At 46.2% G+C, this 18,859-nt stretch overlaps 1 protein-coding gene across 1 annotated transcript in view; it reads right to left on the bottom strand.

Moving 5' to 3' along the window:
* The window catches only part of dnah9 (dynein, axonemal, heavy chain 9), a 591,107-nt gene that overhangs the window by 84,965 nt on the left and 487,283 nt on the right, over positions 1-18,859 (bottom strand). The window contains exons 60-63 of the mRNA XM_078225415.1: positions 13,459-13,652; positions 7,950-8,098; positions 5,968-6,095; positions 683-910 (exon numbers count right to left, since the gene is read on the bottom strand). Coding sequence (XP_078081541.1) covers positions 683-910; positions 5,968-6,095; positions 7,950-8,098; positions 13,459-13,652 — 699 coding nt within the window. The remainder of the gene's footprint in view (positions 1-682; positions 911-5,967; positions 6,096-7,949; positions 8,099-13,458; positions 13,653-18,859) is intronic.

Genomic DNA, 18,859 nt, shown 5'->3' with positions numbered 1-18,859 from the left:
ACAATAGAGTGAAATCTTCTTCATGAAAGCACAACAAAACAAGTCTGGAAAGATGAAAATCAGACTTTCATAACTACAAAACTGCATTTACTGTTTCAAATATTCTTTTAACTTCCTGTTGGATGTACTAGGTAAAGGTGCATGATATGTTCCTGTAATCTCCAATGTACATAATGTAGTGTACAAGTTGCAAAGAATTTGGACATGAAATCTCTTTGAGAAGTTACTATTTTGATATATGTTTCGCTACTCTAACAACATTCTTCTGGAACAATTTTGTATTTTGTGATTTTTTAAAAAGTGATCACAGACAGTAAAATTGGAATTTCAAATGACTTGTGTGTTTGTCATGTTTCCTTGACACATCAGTGTGTGTGCTTGAGAGTTCAGCATGAGTTTGTGACATCCATTCCGTGTGCTGATACACTGGAATGTGATCCCACCAGTTCAACATTTTAATACACTGGACTGTGTTCACACTTACTAATCATGTGAATGCGCTCAGAGGAGTTCTCTGAAGTACGTTTTCAAGAGATAGGATAGTTATGCAATTACAAAATTGACCCTGTAGAATTCAACAGCACAGAAAGAGATTTCTTTGTTTAAGAGCTTCAAGATTAAGCTGAAAAGTTTCTGTTTTCTGATCGAGCGAAGGATTGACAGCATGCAAACCATGAAGTACCTGATTGAAGTTGTCCAGGGACTTGTGTAAGTTGGCATGCATCCCTGTTGGCGGTTCGTTGGTGATTTTGATAGAGTTCTCCAAGATACCCTGAGGGATGATGTGGCCGTCAGGAGAGGGGGCCGGCTCCGCACTGATGAAGACACGGAAATTCTCATGGCTGCCGTCACTGTGCTGTTCCATTTTCTTCTCCAGGTTACTGAGCCACTTGGCCACCAGGTGGATATTCTGAACAGGAAAACCTTGAGTCAGCTAATGCCAATTTAAAACTAATATCTGCACAGCATTTAACAGGTGGCACAGTGGTCAGCACTGCTCCTTCAGTGCGCCGGGGACCCAGGTTCAATTTCGGCCATGGGTGACTGCGTGAAGTTTGCACATTCTCCCCATGTCTAGTTCTGGAACACAGCAGCCCAGCTTGCAATGTTGTTTAAATGCATGACAGCACTTACACAATGGTGAAAATGTAAGGTTCCATTTACCTTTGCAGGACAGATTCCTATGATGAATTACTGCATTGAAAATACATTGATAACTATAATACAGTAGGTGCACGGTGGTTCAGTGGTTAGCGCTGCTGCCTCACAGCGCCAGGGACCTGGGTTCGATTCCCAGCTTGGGTCACTGTCTGTATGGAGTCTGCACATTCTCCTGTGTCTGTGTGGGTTTCTTCTGGGTGCTCCGGTTTCCTCCCACAGTCCAAAGATGTGTATGTTAGGGGGATTAGCCATGGTAAATGTGTGGGGTTATGGGGATAGAGTGGAGGAGAGGGCCTGGGTAAGATACACTGTCAGTGCAGACTTGATGGGCCGAATGGTCTCCTCCTGTAGTTTAGGGATTCTAAGATTCTATGAAAATAAGGCAACTCTGCTGATGCTAGTTCATGGTGTTCTGTGACAGGTACAATTTACATTTGGTTCATTTAGACACTCGTGAAAGGGACTGATTAAAAACTGCAGATTTCCTTCCCTAAAGGACGAGTGAACTAGATGGTTTTTTCCGCCAATCGACAATGGTTTTGTGGTTATCATTAGACTTTCAATTCCAGATTTTTATTTAATTCAAATTTCATCATCTGCTGTGGTGGGATTCGAACCCTGTTCTCCCAGAGCATTACCCCGCGTCTACTGGATTAATGGTCCAGTGACAATACCACTATGCCACCACCTCCCCTAAGTCAGTCTGTTGATACTGACTTGTGTGGAGACGGTGTGTGAGGTGATGTAGCCAATAGTCCATGATAGTCCGCTCGCCATCACACCACATTACCAGCTCCCTTAGTAACGCAATTCGTTATCACAGTCAGTGGATGTCTAGTTCTGGGCCAATTTCATGGAACAATCTCCTATCTGCTTATCTATTCATAGAATGGCATCATTATTCCTTTTACAACTGTCGGATTCATTCTTTCTCGAAAAGGTACTTTACTGAACCGAAGCAAATGGCTGGATGAGCAGAAAATCACAACACAAATAATGGAACATTTTCTGAACTAAGCACCCATTTTGTACAAGGCTGGGGGAAATAAAAACTCAAGTCGAAGCCCAAGGAAGCAGCTATTATTTCTTCAAACAGCAATTTAGCCAGAATATCTGCCTCTGAAGCAAGACACTGAGGAGAGGAAAAAGCATTACCTCAGTGACCTTTGCGGTCTTCTAAAATAACAAACTATTAATGGAGACAACAGCAATGAGGACTGGGGATGGTTGCAAACTCCCCATTTTGCCAACGCAATGTCATTTAAATAGAAAGGGGCTAGGCAGCGTTGAATGAGTTGACAAATTGGACTGATTCTGCAGGAAAAACTTGATTAACATCTATCATCCCACTGGAAGCATGTTGTTGTTTAATTTATGATGGGAACTGAAGCTAACAAAGCAACAATGAATGAAAGTTAAAGCCATTCATGGAATAAATTACTTTGATTGTAAGATAATTGAAGTGATATTTCAGAAAATGAATGCTGCGGTGAAGACCCTCACATTTTAGATGCTTGCTACAAAATGTCACATGGGCCGGTCTCATTGTCAACATTTACATGACGCCGATATTTGCTTTTACAAACATATTGCCATGGCATTTAAAAATGGATTACTAAAGCATTCTAAAAATAGATATTAGGAAATAACGACATATTTTGTTTCTTGAGTCAAAAAATTTAAGTTTTGGCTTTCTGACTGTCAGCAGTGAGGGTCTTTAGAAACTTTATGTCACATTAGGTAGATTTGGTTATCTTCCATTTGGGAGGGTTGTAAGTCCCACTGTGCAGTTAGAATCATTGAATCTCTACAGTGCAGGAGGAGGCCACTTGGCTCATCGAGCCTGCACCGACAACAATCACACCTAGGCCCGATCCCTGTAACCCCACTGATTTACCCAGCTATGAATGGTACCTTTATTCATCTGATGAAGGAGCAGCGCTCCGAAAGCTCGTGGTTCCAAATAAACTGTTGGACTTTAACCTGGTGTTGTGAGACTTCTTACTGTGCCCACACCAGTCCAATGTCGGCATCTCCACATCATAGAATTTTGCAGCACAGAAGGAGGCCATTCGGTCCATCATGTCTGCACTGGCTCCCAAACGAGCTACCCAGCCAGCCCCATTCTCCAGCCCTATCTCCATAGTCCTCTAAATTAATCACTTTCAAATATATATCCAGCGCTCTTTTGAAAGTTCCTATGGAATCCGTCTCTAACACCTTCCCAGGCAGCGCTTTCCAAACCCCAGCAACTCTCTGAGCAAAGAAGTTTCTCCTCATCTCACTCCTAGCTCCCTTGCTAACCATCTTGATATTGTGACCCCCTAGTCAATGACATACCAACTAATGAAAACAGAATATCCTTCTTTAAAATTTAAAATGATCCCTCTCAAAATTGTTCCTAACTTTGAACACCTCAATGAGGTCACTTCTTGATCTTCACTGCTTCAAGGAGAATAAGCCCAATTTCTCTAATCTTTCCTCGTATCTAAAATTCCTCATTCATGGTTCATACCAATCTCAGCAAAAGAATCAAATGCATCACGACAGACAACAGATAGAAAAGACAAAGAGACTCCTGGATGAGTACATGGAGCTTAATAGGGTGGAGGGTTATAGGTAGATCTAGAAGGTAGGGATGTGTTCGGCACAACTTGTGGGCCGAAGGGCCTGTTTGTGCTGTAGTTTTTCTATGTTTCTAACAATGATCATTGCTGATGTTAAGAATTACGTCACCTAGTATTTTCAGAGGGAGGTCTTATGGTGCAATGGGTTGCATCTTTACCTCTGGGCTCAAGTCCTACTTCAGGATTTGAAGGCCACAGAAGGTGCGTTCATGATGTGGCCGAGCAAGTTGGTTATCAGCCTGTAAATCCTTCCAATACATCTAATGGAGATGGTAAAGAGCGAGAGAGTTTCCTGGTCAGTCGCACAACAGAAAGCAGTGGCAAACCACTGCAGCACTTTCAGAGAGTCATAGAATCCCTACAGTGCAGAAGGAGGCCATTCAGCCCATCGAGAATTCACTGACCATAATGCCACCCAGGCCCTATTCCCAGAACCCCACCTAAATTACCCTAGTCCCTCTGACACCATGCGATTTAGCATGGTCAATCAACCTAACCTGCACATCATTGGACTGTGGGAGGAAACCAGAGCACCCAGAGGAAACACACACAGACACGGGGATAACGTGCAAACTCTATACAAACAGTCACCCAAGCTGGGAATGGAACCTGGGTCCCCGGTGCTATGAGACAATAGCATTAACCACTGTGCCACCCCCTTTACCAAGTATAATCTTGGACCAATGGAAATCTATGGTCACCAATTTCCCTTATAGGGACGTGTACCTGAAAAAGGAAGAGTACGTTTATGATAATATCATGAAGATCTCGTGCTCCATTATTAAAATGCACCCTTTCTTTCTCCACAGGCATTCAAGAAGCATCAGGAGTGTGACAACAAACAGAATTACATGCAGCACAATCAAGAATAATGAGGCTATGCATTGCGCTTCTAACTCTTTCGCTGGATTGTGGATAGAATGAAAAATTCTAAGCAATCAAGGGCAACATGTGCAATGAGCCTGGGTGGGATTGTGGTTGGTGCAGACTTGATGGGCCAAATGGCCTCCTTCTGCACTGTAGGATTCTATGATTCTATATAAGCCTCAACATGACGAATGGTCATAAATGATATATCCTGAGTGTAGGCCGCTAATCGTAGTAAAACACTAAACAAGTCAATGATAATCTGGCTAAATTTATTGGGCTACAAATCAACTCAGTTTAACTTAAAGAAAACAGGATTGATTTAACATAGGAAGCTGGTTATTGAGTAAGTGGCACAACTAAAATGAGAAGTCTGTGCTGTTTGGGTTGGTTCTTGGTGGCACACAGCATACTAGGTCACCCGAGTGTGGCTCTCCCAAATGGAATCACATTAAAATTCAGATTTTATTCTAACACAACCCCTACCGCTCGTCAAGATAGTGACAAGTTTGGGTGCAATGCTCTAGTTTTGCTTTACTCTATAATTAAATCAGTGGAGAGTAATAACGGGTGTTGTAAAACCAGCATCCACCCAATCTCATGTGTTTCCCATTCAGAGTTAGACTAAAATCTCTACCAGAAGGTTACTAAGTTTCTCCAGCACGCTAAGCTTCCCGAATCCCAACATCGTGCTCTGCACTTTTCACAAATTGTACAGATCTGTTTGTGTTAGCAGTAATGAAAGGGGAGGAGAGGACTTCTCATCTTGACACCAGTGTGGTTTCACAGGTTCTGAGTAACATGCGCGCCAGTTCAAATTAAAAGGATGCTGTCCATATTTAGACGTAACACTTCATTTCCACATAAGGACAGGTAAAATCCAGAGGATGGCATAATTTACAATAGCTTTTTTTTTTGTTTTCTTTTTCTCTCCCCCATATGTTCAGTTTAGTTTATTTATTAGTGTCACAAGTAGGCTTACGTTAACACTGCACTTAAGTTACTGTGAAAAATCCCCTAGTCGTCACACTCCAGCGCCTGTTCGGGTACACCGAGGGAGAATTTAGCATGGCCAATGCACCTAACTTTCGGACTGTGGGAGGAAACCGGAGCACCCGGAGGAAGCCCACGCAGATACGGGGAGAACAATGACCCGAACTGGGAATCGAACCCGGGTCCCTGGCGCTGTGAGGCAGCAGTGCTAACCACAGTGCTACCGTGCCGCCCTTATCTCAGATTATAGGGTTTAGCAGAGGCCCAGATGATCAATTCTTCCGAACAATACATTCAAACAGTAGCAAACTTGTGTCACCTGTAGAATAACCCAGTGACCTTCTTTGGCAGCCAGGTCAAGGGCTTGTTCAGCTACCACCTCCTGGCCTTGTCCGAGTGAGACATTGTGAAAGTTTCTATTGTCGAATGTGAAACCCAGTTTTTTACCTGTGGTTGAACAACAGTTGTAAGTACAGAGATTACAAGACATTTTATCCACTGCTGGTATGATCTACTTCTCCTGTGCAAAAAATGTTGAGTCAACATTTATGGCGAAAACAATATTAAGTACAATATATTGGGATTTTCTTACATTTTAATATGAAACCATGTATACAAAATAAAGAACCAATATATTTGATTAAATTTGGAGGTACTTTTGTTTATATTGAATATTCTTCCTTGACAGGCAATTCAATCTTCACACCATCATTAGTCAAATCACATACTGCTGTTCAACTCAGTTTTAGCAAACTATATTGATCTTTGAAACTCATTGTTTCCTCAGTTAAACCAGGGACATATCCTTAAGTCAGTGCTTGTTGTTGGGCTGCACGGTGGCACTGTGGTTAGCACTGCTGTCTCATAGCATCAGGGACCTGGGTTCGATTCCTGGCTTGGGTCGCTGTCTGTGCGGAGTCTACACGTTCTCCCCGTGTCTGTATGAGTTTCCTCCGGGTGCTCCGGTTTCCTCCCACAGTCCAAAAGACGTGCTGGTTAGGCGCCTTGGCCATGCTAAATTCTCCCTCAGTGTACCCGAACAGGTGCCAGAGTGTGGCGACGAGGGGATTTTCACTGTAACTTCAATGCAGTGTTAATGAAAGCCTATTTGTGACACTAATAAATAAACTTTAAAAAAAAACTTTGACCTAAAATAGCACAACCCTCGTGAATATCAGGCAATCTGCAACTTTAGTGTTGGGTTCCGCACTCTAAAGCAGTGTTCAAAGAACAATGAAAATTACAGCACAGGAACAGGCCCTTTGGTCCTCCAAGCCTGCACCGACCATGCTGCCCGACTAAACTAAAACCTCCTCCTCTTCCAGGAACCATATCCCTCTATTCCCATCCTATTCATGTATTTGTCAAGATGCCCCTTAAAAGTCAACATCTTATGCCTTTTTATGAAAGCATCGTACAGCACGACAATTATTCAATTGAAACAACATAGCTGACGCCTGCCTCCAACATCAATAATGTGTAAAAACCTGATATGAACTTAGAGCATGGCAATCAGTCCACCAACAACAACAATTTACTTGGAAAATGTGGAGCATATGGCTCAGAGAGGCAGCCATCACTGTACAGACCTACATGGATTGTTTCGACACTAAATGACATAACATAAGTGAATAATGATCTGTTCCAAGGTCAAAGTCAAATTTATATCTGATTTGTGGATTGGCCCCTCTAAGTTATAACCAAGATGTGATTTGACAAAATACCTGAGCCTCCGTGATGCAACATAAATTCGATAAAATATAGCTTGTAATATTTTTAGATGCTTCCAATGTGTCACTTGCTGATTACAAGCTAGGAAGATGGTACTTTATCTTCAGTTTATACACTGGATCCCTTAACTTAGATGTTAAATTGCATTGCTCAATGTTACTAATACTGACTCAACGATTCACTTTGCCAATAATGAATATTTGGCGGCACAGTGGTTAGCACCGCTGCCTCACAGCACCAGGGACCCTCGTTCAATTCCTGGCGTGGGTCACTGTCTGCGTGGAGTTTACACATTCTCCCCGTGTCTATGTGGGTTTCCTCCGGATGCTCCGGTTTCCTTCCACAGTCCAAAGATGTGTGGGTTGGGTGGATTGGCCATGCTAAATTGCCCCGTAGTGCCAGGGGGACTAGGTAGGGTAGACGCATGGAGTTATGGGGGTAGAGCCTGGGTGGGAGACTCAATGGGCCGAACGTCCTCCTGTTGTACTGTTGGATTCTATGATTCTATGAATATTTGCTTCAGAATTTTACCCCTTTAGGAATTAGCTGTAAAAACATGCAATATATTACCTTGTCTTTCTACATCCTTGAGTGGATCGACACCAGGAGAAAGGATGAAAAACATTGGTATGGCAGGACCAGACTCTCCAAAGGATGTCGAAAAATCCAGTGACCTCCCTACAATATACTTGCTGCCCAGTTTTTCTTCAACAAAATCTCTGAGAGGAAAAAGACAGGTGTTTGTTTTAACTGCATCACAATGTGTACCGATTGCATTATTTGTCAAGATTCCAATACAAATTAACATCTGACAACCATCAATCAGTTAAAGCTATTGATTCACATGTGTGAAGGGGAACTATGCTGAATAAACATTTCAAGTGTCTGGATGACCCTAACTGTGCACTGCTCTTCCATCTGACTCCCACCTCAAGGATGGTGAAAATGTGCTGTATGCAACGCGATTTGACATTACAGTTCCTGAAAGACCACTCACTCCTCATGTTCAGCAATTGGGCCAAGATTTTTTTTATTCATTTACAGTATGAGAGTTTTGCTGGCTGGGTCAGCATTTATTCCCATCCCTAATTGTCCTTCATTTCAGATGGCATTGCTGTGGCTCTGGAGTCACATGTCGGCCGGACCCAGGAAGGACGGTAGATTTCCTTCCCTAAAGGACAGTAGTGAACCTGATGGGTTTTTACAACAATCAAACAATGGTTTCATGGGCACCGTTAGACCTTTAATTCCAGATTTTTTATTGAATTCAAAGTTCACCATTTGCCATAGCGGGATTTGAACCCAGGTCCCCAGATCTTGCCCTGGGTCTCTGGATTACTATTCCAGTGACAATACCACTATGCCACTGCCTTCCCTGTGAGGAGTAGTAATGATTTGAAAAAGATGTACAGGCCAACACGTTGCTGGCTGAAAGCCAGTCACTGTTAGTTGTATTTTAATTATGATGTTAAGATACACAAAAGGGGAACATTGTTTAATTAAACGCTTGGAGCACATAAAAAGGGAGAACACTGGGACATTGCTTAATAGTTAAGAAACAGACATATGCAATGCTGCATTCTGTGAAGAAACCTATTATCAAGAAAAGTATCAGTGTCTAGGTCCATACTTCACCAACTTGGGATCAATATAACAGTCATGATACAGCACACCTTGATTTGACCTAAACAGCTGCCATGTATACTTGAGCATTTCTAGCTAGAGTTTGCTGACAGGTACTGGAGTACAGGAGGATGAAAAGCAGAATGTCACCGCAATTGGCACCTGCCCCTCCAATTCCCCACATCAGACTCCCGATGGTTTATTTCATGAGTATTTACAGAGACTTATTTTTTCAGGTAATAGTTTGGAATCCACCTTCTGCCACTTTTCCCTCTCAGGTTTGTAGAAAATGTACGTGGGAAGTGAGGATTATCTCTGGTTATCAAAATATGCAATAAATGTGTCAGCCTTCAGCCCAGATGTGTGCGCAACAAATAATTACATTCCATTTTTTATGGCAAGGGTTCCCAAACTGTGGGCCTTGACCCACCAAGTGGGGTCACAGGATGAGCATTTGGGGTCATGAGTTTCAGGACAAAAACGGCCATGGTGCGACGACTCAGATTTGACAGTCCGAGGATCGGTTGTGAGGCCCCATTAAATCATAGAATACTACAGTGCAGAAGAGGCCCTTTGGCCCATCAAGTCTGCACTGATGCATGAAAGGCCCTGGCCTGCCCACCTAATCCTACTTGCCAGCACTTGCCCCATGGCCTTGAATATTATGGCGTGCCAGGTACTCATCCAGGTACTTTTCAAAGGATGTGAGGTCTCCACCACCCTCCCAGGCAGCGCATTCCAGGCCGTCACCGCACTCTGGGTAAAAACGTTTTTCCTCAAATCTCCCCTAAACTTCCCACCCCTCACTTTTAACTGGTGTCCCATCGTAATTGACCCTTCAACGAAAGGGAACAGCTGCTCCCTATCCACCCTGTCCATGCCCCTCATAATCTTGAACATCTCAATCAGGTCGCCCCTCAGTCTTCTCTGCTCCAGAGAAACCAACCCAAGCCTATCCAACCTCTCTTTATAACTTACATGTTCCATCCCAGGCAACACCCTGGTGAATCTCCTCTGCACCCCCTCCAGTGCGTTCACGTCCTTCCTATAATGTGGTGACCAGAACTGCACACAGTACTCCAGCTGAGGCCTCACCAAAGTTCTATACAACTCCATCATGACCTCTCTGCTTTTGTAATCTATACTCCGATTGATAAAGGCGAGTGTGCCATACGCATTTTTCACCACCCTATTTACCTGCCTTTCCACCTTCAGAGATCTATGGACAAACACGCCATAAAGACACGCAATTTATTTGGCTGTGGGCTATTCCAACAAGTTCTGAGGCTCGATCGCTGACACCACCAGGGCCTGTAAAAGTGTTTCTCCTGTGCCTGTGTCTCTGCCATTTAAACCCTCGCCCCCCTCTCCACAATCAACACTGCCCTGTCACAACCAGCACCACACTCACCCCACCTCCCCCCTTCTCACCCGCCACACCGCAGTTCACAGCAGAAGGTTTAGTGAGCACTGTGGCAAGTTAAGTATATCCATTTGCACATCTATAGAAAGTGAGCAGAGGAACATCTCCAGGTGAAAGCCGTGATTTTGTGGACACTGTTCTGCAGTCTTGCCATTGAAATCTCTTGAACATGGTGCAAAGGGACATTATCCAGAGAGGAATATATGCTTATTGAAGACATGCCAGCTTTCCTGACCTCACTTTAACCATCAAGTTTGTTAAAACTTTCCTGACACAGAGTTGCAGTGAGTGGGTATGTGACTGATACTGATTGCCTCCATCTGTTGCTCCAGAGTCACTCTTCCTGGGGGAGAGGGAGTGTGGCCGGGGAAGAGGGAGTGTGGCCGGGGGAGAGGGAGTGTGGCCGGGGGAGAGGGAGTGTGGCCGGGGGAGAGGGAGTGTGGCCGGGGGAGAGGGAGTGTGGCCGGGGGAGAGGGAGTGTGGCCGGGGGAGAGGGAATGTGGCCGGGGGAGAGGGAGTGTGGCCGGGGGAGAGGGAGTGTGGCCGGGGGAGAGGGAGTGTGGCCGGGGGAGAGGGAGTGTGGCCGGGGGAGAGGGAGTGTGGCCGGGGGAGAGGGAGTGTGGCCGGGGGAGAGGGAGTGTGGCCGGGGGAGAGGGACTGTGGCCGGGGGAGAGGGAGTGTGGCCGGGGGAGAGGGAGTGTGGCCGGGGGAGAGGGAGTGTGGCCGGGGGAGAGGGAGTGTGGCCGGGGGAGAGGGAGTGTGGCCGGGGGAGAGGGACGGTGGCCGGGGGAGAGGGACTGTGGCCGGGGGAGAGGGAGTGTGGCCGGGGGAGAGGGAGTGTGGCCGGGGGAGAGGGAGTGTGGCCGGGGGAGAGGGAGTGTGGCCGGGGGAGAGGGAGTGTGGCCGGGGGAGAGGGAGTGTGGCCGGGGGAGAGGGAGTGTGGCCGGGGGAGAGGGACTGTGGCCGGGGGAGAGGGACTGTGGCCGGGGGAGAGGGAGTGTGGCCGGGGGAGAGGGAGTGTGGCCGGGGGAGAGGGAGTGTGGCCGGGGGAGAGGGACTGTGGCCGGGGGAGAGGGACTGTGGCCGGGGGAGAGGGACTGTGGCCGGGGGAGAGGGAGTGTGGCCGGGGGAGAGGGAGTGTGGCCGGGGGAGAGGGAGTGTGGCCGGGGGAGAGGGACTGTGGCCGGGGGAGAGGGACTGTGGCCGGGGGAGAGGGAGTGCGGCCGGGGGAGAGGGAGTGTGGCCGGGGGAGAGGGAGTGTGGCCGGGAGAGAGGGAGTGTGGCCGGGAGAGAGGGAGTGTGGCCGGGGGAGAGGGAGTGTGGCCGGGGGAGAGGGACTGTGGCCGGGGGAGAGGGAGTGTGGCCGGGAGAGAGGGAGTGTGGCCGGGGGAGAGGGACTGTGGCCGGGGGAGAGGGACTGTGGCCGGGGGAGAGGGACTGTGGCCGGGGGAGAGGGACTGTGGCCGGGGGAGAGGGACTGTGGCCGGGGGAGAGGGAGTGTGGCCGGGGGAGAGGGAGTGTGGCCGGGGGAGAGGGAGTGTGGCCGGGGGAGAGGGAGTGTGGCCGGGGGAGAGGGAGTGCGGCCGGGGGAGAGGGAGTGTGGCCGGGGGAGAGGGACTGTGGCCGGGGGAGAGGGAGTGTGGCCGGGGGAGAGGGAGTGTGGCCGGGGGAGAGGGAGTGCGGCCGGGGGAGAGGGAGTGCGGCCGGGGGAGAGGGAGTGTGGCCGGGAGAGAGGGAGTGCGGCCGGGGGAGAGGGAGTGTGGCCGGGAGAGAGGGAGTGTGGCCGGGAGAGAGGGAGTGTGGCCGGGGGAGAGGGAGTGTGGCCATTTGACTTTTTGGACCAATACTTCCAGACCAACAGTAGTGCGCCTGAGAATTCTCTGTCCTCCTACACCTTACAAAATTATCACTGTTGTCAAACCTTCTTCTGGCTGTCCTCTGCTTTGAGATGCCATTAGCCTTTAAATTATTTAAACTAAGTTACTCTGAAACTTTCTGTGACGTCAGTCAGGAAATGTTCTGAGTTGGCAGATGCGAGTTTAAATAAAAGGGCAGCCCGACACCAAATATGCAACCAATGTGTCTCGTTCTGGTTGTAATAGAGATAGATTGTGGTCAAAGGCATGGCTAACCTGTTTTCCAGAGGGGAGCTTCAGGAAACCAGGCTGCTGAATCGAGGCAAGGAAAAGGAATTTACAGCACTGCTTGTGGGCCAACAGGTGGACCCCTTTACACCCTGCCTCTGGCGCATTCGGCTTACCCGCTTCCCTCCCCATGATTGGATCCCTGCTTAGAACCCCCACCCAATCACAGGATTCTCCACTTCCCCCATCTGGATATGCGGCTCCATCGCCGCCACTCACAGCCTCAGAAAAATCCCGCAGCCTGCTGCAGCCTGGTGCCACCGGTCAGTCTACCAGAGGCAGCCACCTCTCAATCTGGCTGGATCGGAAGGAAAAGAGAACCAAACATTCAAAACTGCTCCTGGTTTTAAATTTAGAAGAATATCTGAGAAATCCATAGTTCCAAGCTTCCAGGCCCATCCCCCACCTGTTATAGAATCATAGGATCCCAATAGTTCAGAAGGGGGCCATTCAGCCCATCAAGTCTGCACTGACTCTCCGACAGAGCATCTTACCCAGATCCTATCCCCGTAACCTCATGCATTTACCCCACTAAACCCCCTGGCCTACACATCCCTATAACCCCACATATTTATCCCACTAATCCCCCTCCAGATCTTGGGACACTAAGTGGCAATTTAGCATGGCTAATCAATCTAACCTGCGCATCTTTGACTTTCGTTATCAGGGTTATTGTATCTATCATGGAGATAAATACAGAACACAACAGGAAATTTAATATGGGACGAAACTATATCCCTTCAATCAAAATGGACTGGAAAGTGTTTGTTCTGAGAGAATTTTATAACCGGCGGTATAATTACAACTGTGCTGTCATCAGATAAACAACAAAGTTTACAGAGTTTCCAACACTGGCTAAGTTTTAAAATGCATTGACAAATGTTCTTACCGCACTGCGTAGGTCATTCGATCTGGGCGTAATGCCCTCATCATACACAACTGCTGTAATGTTGTTTTGCTCTTCCATTCTTGTGGAAACTTTTCTTTTTCTGGACATTCGGACTCCACAAACTTCTTCCATCGCTTGGCAGAGCCTTCAATGTCACGGTCAAGGTTTCGAAACTCCTCCATTGTTGACAGAGCCTAATATCAAGAAAGACAATCATTTTTGTTTCAAGCTTTCTCGCAATCATTTTTCATCTGTAGTCTCTGAATTTGCCATCCAACGTGTCATTCCATCTCCCTGCACCCTCACACGCGGAAATCAAAGCACAGTGGCTACATCTCAGTCTTCCTCCGACCTACAATGTGTAAGGTTATTTGTTTACTTTTACAGTGAGAAAAAAATGGCATCCAGCATCACTGTAGTGGGCAATTAATTTGGCATTTCTGCTGTAGTGGGTCGACCCAGCAGTCAGACCTTGCTTTGAAAGAATCCTGGAACAAAAAATAAGAAACTGTTTACATGCTTATAAGGGAACAAAGCTGGAGGCAATGTCTCTAATGAGTAACTGCCATGTATTGAACTTCAAACTGCACAATGTGCTCTGAAAAGTCACTCAAATACTGCAGCACACTAAAAAGCCTTTTTTATCCTTTTTTCTGCCAGTGGTTTTCCCTCTCCACCTCGCTTCTGAAATCATTGATTGTTTGCCAGGTACAGCCCTTGGTTACTCCTTGCCCTCGTTGGTCATCCTTCATGTTTGGAAGAAAATAGCAATTTTGCAGTAGTTAATTTAACTGGAAGAATGTTCCTGTCTGCACACACGAACAACATTAACAGGGAGTATTGCGTAGCAATTAGGAGTAGCCAACCTTCTGATCTGCTTTTACTGTGACTGCAGTTGACTTTTGGGCAGCACAGTGGCGCAGTGCTGCCCTACAGCCCCAAGGACCCGGGTTTGATTCTCGGCTTGGATCACTGTCTGTGCAGAGTCTGCACATTCTCCCTGTGTCTGTGTGGGTTTCCTTCAGGTGCTCCAGTTTCCTCCCACAGTCCAAATAAAAAGGTGCTGGTTAGGTGCATTCCCGTGCTAAACTCTCCCTCAGTGCAACCAAACAGGTGTCGAAATGTGGTGACTAGGGGATTTTCACAGTAACTTCATTGCTAATGCAAATAAGCTAATGAACATTAAGTTGAACTGGCTGGAGATCTTTAAAATAAAAAAGGGGGCTACACAAAGTCATTTGTAAATTCTGCAAGGTGTTCTGGGAGGAACTGGGATAGAACAAAGGATTGCAAACAAAAATCCATGTGGATCCAGAAGCCGCCCCGAGATTTTTTTAGTGCCAGGCCTGTGTTTTAGTAGAAAAAGAGATGGAGCTAAATCGACTGGAAGACTTGGGCATCTTCAGGCCCGTACAATATGCAGAATGGGCAGCACCCATGCCAGTAGTTAAACCAGACAAGACCATTCATATCTGCAGGGATATCTACAGCTGACTGTAAACCAGGCTGCAAAACTGGATAGGTACCCCATCCCCAAAAGTGAGGATCTGTTTGTGAAGTTGGCTGGGGGTCTGACATATGCCAAATTGGACATGAGCCACGCTTATCAACAATTAGAACTAGATGACACATCAAGAGCTTACGTCACCATAAATACACATAAAGGCCTGTATCAATATACACTTCTCCATTTGGGGTTTTGATGGATTGCATCATCTTTTGGCAAACTATGGAGAATTTGCTGCAGGGTTTGCCCAGAGCTGTTGTTTATTTGGATGATGCCCTAATAACAGGATCCACCGAGGAGAAACATTTGACAAACTTGGACAATATTTTGAAGAGATTGTAGAAAGCAGGCAGGAGTGCGCTGAAAAAGAAAAGTGCGATGTGACTTATCTTGGTTATCTGGTCGATGCTCAGGGGTTACATCCAATAGAGGACAGAGTGATTAAAGTGGCCCTGGCCCCTTGGAACACCTCAGAACTCAGATCTTTCCTTGAGATGGTCAACTATTATGGGCAGTTCCTCCCAAATCTATCAACATTACTGGCACCGATGCATGTGCTGTTAATGAAGCATCAATCATGGTGTTGGAAAACACCACAAAAAGAGGCCTTTTATCAAATTAAGCAGGCACTTCAGTCAACATGCTCATTGGTGCATTTTGACCCCTCTAAGAAGATAGTACTTCCATGCAATGCATCACCACATGGGGTTGGAGCTGTGTTATCCCACATACTGAATGACAGGGTCTGAGAGATCCATCGGATGTGTATCAAGAATCCTGTCAGATGTGGAAAGAGGATACTCCCAGATAGGAAAAGGCTTATCTTCAGCATCAAAAAGTTTCACCAATACATATACAGGAGACATTTTTCTATCATCACAGACCACATGCCACTTTTAGGACTTTTCAACTGGGACAAGGTGATTCCACCATTTTTTCCAGATAGTATGCAGCGATGGACACTGTTCTTTTGGCTTCCAATTTTCATCAGCCAAAGGCTCACATAGCCAATGCAGATACCTTAAGTCATCTTCCATTACCCTAAAGCACACCACCTCCTCTAGTCCCACAAGAAATCGTAACGGCTTTAAACTTTCTGGACACTTTACCTGTAACAGCATAACAAATTAAGTACTGGATTAACAGAGATCCACTGCTATCAAAGATTAACATATGACACTGCATGGATGGCTGATTGAGAGCGCTTCAGAGCTAATGAAGCCTTTTCAGTTCAGAAAGCATGAGCTCAGTTCTGAGGATGGTGTCATCCTTTGGGGAGCGAGAGTGATCATCCCCATACCAGGAAGAGAGTTATTGCTTGAAGAATTGCACACTGCCCATCTGGGCGCGTCAAAATTAAAATGTCAGCAGAAGCTATATCTGGTGGCCTTGCATCTTTGCTGATATAGAAAGGATTGTCAAACAATGTGACCAGTTCCAGCAAAAGCTACCAGCTACAGCCTGCCTTCACCTTTGGGAAAGGCGAGGTCGGCCATGGATAAGTGTTCATGTGGATTACATTGGTCCATTTATGAGTGCAATGTTCCTTTTGTTAGCGGACGCCTTTTTAAATTGGATGGAGGTATTTGAAAAAGAGTCCACAACTTCACACACCAGACTTGAGAAGCTGCGTCAATCTTTTGCAACCCATGGCGTACCAGAAGTACTTGTCTCAAGACAATGGGACAGCGTTCACAAGTGCCAAATTCCAAAAGTTCATGGCCTTCAAAGCAATAAAACATATCCATACGGCTGGAAATGTTAACATTGTGAAGGCATTCTGTACATTCATCTGTTTGCAAATAAATCATTATAATTCATTCTACTAACTGGTAGCCGCCAATCCTTGTAATTATTATTAGATTAATTATTATTCCTTTACTTGATTCCATTACTTTGTCAGTTAGCTATTTAATCATTGATGCGCGATGTATCACACGGGAGGCTGGATGTACTCGGGAAATAAAGGCTTTTATTGCCAACAATAACAGAGCTACTATATACAATATACAATCCCAGATTAAAGGGTCACCAGGCAGAGCAGTGACCTTTATACCTCTCCCAGGAGGCGGAGCCAACTGGGGTGTACCATAGGACTATATTAGCAGGTAGAACAGCCCAACCCTAACCCCAACAGTAACATATCTACAGACTCATAGTACTGGCCAGACCATGGCTCAGCACTACCTGGTGGGAACCAACAATGGTTCACCACAATCATCACATATGGAAGCATCAGTATGGACAGAAGCGGACGTTCCATTTACTGATGAAGTTGGACAACAGATTATTAAAATAAGATGGGAAGCCTCACCCCAGATGCATAATTTGTGTTCTGCCGAAAGATATCGCCTGTGCTTGGTTTCCCTGTTCTAACCTTCAGCCACTGTCAACCCGCCAGCATAGTCATGTTTTGCTTGTTTGTAAAGCTTTATGGGAAAAGGTAAACTCACCATCATAGAACATAGAACATAGAACATTACAGCGCAGAACAGGCCCTTCGGCCCACGATGTTGCACCGACCAGTTAAAAAAAAACTGTGACCCTCCAACCTAAACCAATTTCTTTTCGTCCATGAACCTATCTACGGATCTCTTAAACGCCCCCAAACTAGGCGCATTTACTACTGATGCTGGCAGGGCATTCCAATCCCTCACCACCCTCTGGGTAAAGAACCTACCCCTGACATCGGTTCTATAACTACCCCCCCTCAATTTAAAGCCATGCCCCCTCGTGCTGGATTTCTCCATCAGAGGAAAAAGGCTATCACTATCCACCCTATCTAAACCTCTAATCATCTTATAAGTTTCAATAAGATCCCCTCTTAGCCGCCGCCTTTCCAGCGAAAACAATCCCAAATCCCTCAGCCTCTCCTCATAGGATCTCCCCTCCATACCAGGCAACATCCTGGTAAACCTCCTCTGCACCCTCTCCAAAGCCTCCACATCCTTCCTGTAATGTGGGGACCAGAACTGCACACAGTACTCCAAGTGCGGCCGCACCAGAGTTGTGTACAGTTGCAACATAACGCTACGACTCCTAAATTCAATCCCCCTACCAATAAACGCCAAGACACCATATGCCTTCTTAACAACCTTATCTACTTGATTCCCAACTTTCAGGGATCTATGCACACATACACCTAGATCCCTCTGCTCCTCCACACTATTCAAAGTCCTCCCGTTAGCCCTATACTCAACACATCTGTTATTCCTACCAAAGTGAATTACCTCACACTTCTCCGCATTAAACTCCATCCGCCACCTCTCGGCCCAACTTTGCAACCTGTCTAAGTCTTCCTGCAAACTACGACACCCTTCCTCACTGTCTACCACACCACCGACTTTGGTGTCATCAGCAAATTTGCTAATCCACCCAACTATACCCTCATCCAGATCATTAATAAATATTACAAACAGCAGTGGCCCCAAAACAGATCCCTGAGGTACACCACTTGTAACCGCACTCCATGATGAATATTTACTATCAACCACCACCCTCTGTTTCCTATCCGCTAGCCAATTCCTGATCCAATTTCCTAGATCACCCCCAATCCCATACATCTGCATTTTCTGCAGAAGCCTACCATGGTGAACCTTATCAAACGCCTTACTAAAATCCATATATACCACGTCCACTGCCTTGCCCCCATCCACCTCCTTGGTCACTTTCTCAAAAAACTCAATAAGGTTAGTAAGGCACGACCTACCTGCCACAAAACCATGCTGACTATCACCTATCAATTCATTACTCTCCAAATAACTATAAATCCTATCCCTTATAATTTTTTCCAACATCTTGCCGACAACAGAAGTGAGACTCACCGGTCTATAATTCCCGGGGAAGTCTCTGTTCCCCTTCTTAAACAATGGGACAACATTCGCTAACCTCCAA

Source organism: Mustelus asterias, chromosome 12, assembly GCF_964213995.1.
Source record: "Mustelus asterias chromosome 12, sMusAst1.hap1.1, whole genome shotgun sequence".
Classification (NCBI taxonomy): Eukaryota; Metazoa; Chordata; class Chondrichthyes; order Carcharhiniformes; family Triakidae; genus Mustelus; species Mustelus asterias.
The sequence above is the reverse complement of the archived record's forward strand: the minus strand, read 5'-3'. Positions and strand labels throughout refer to the sequence as shown.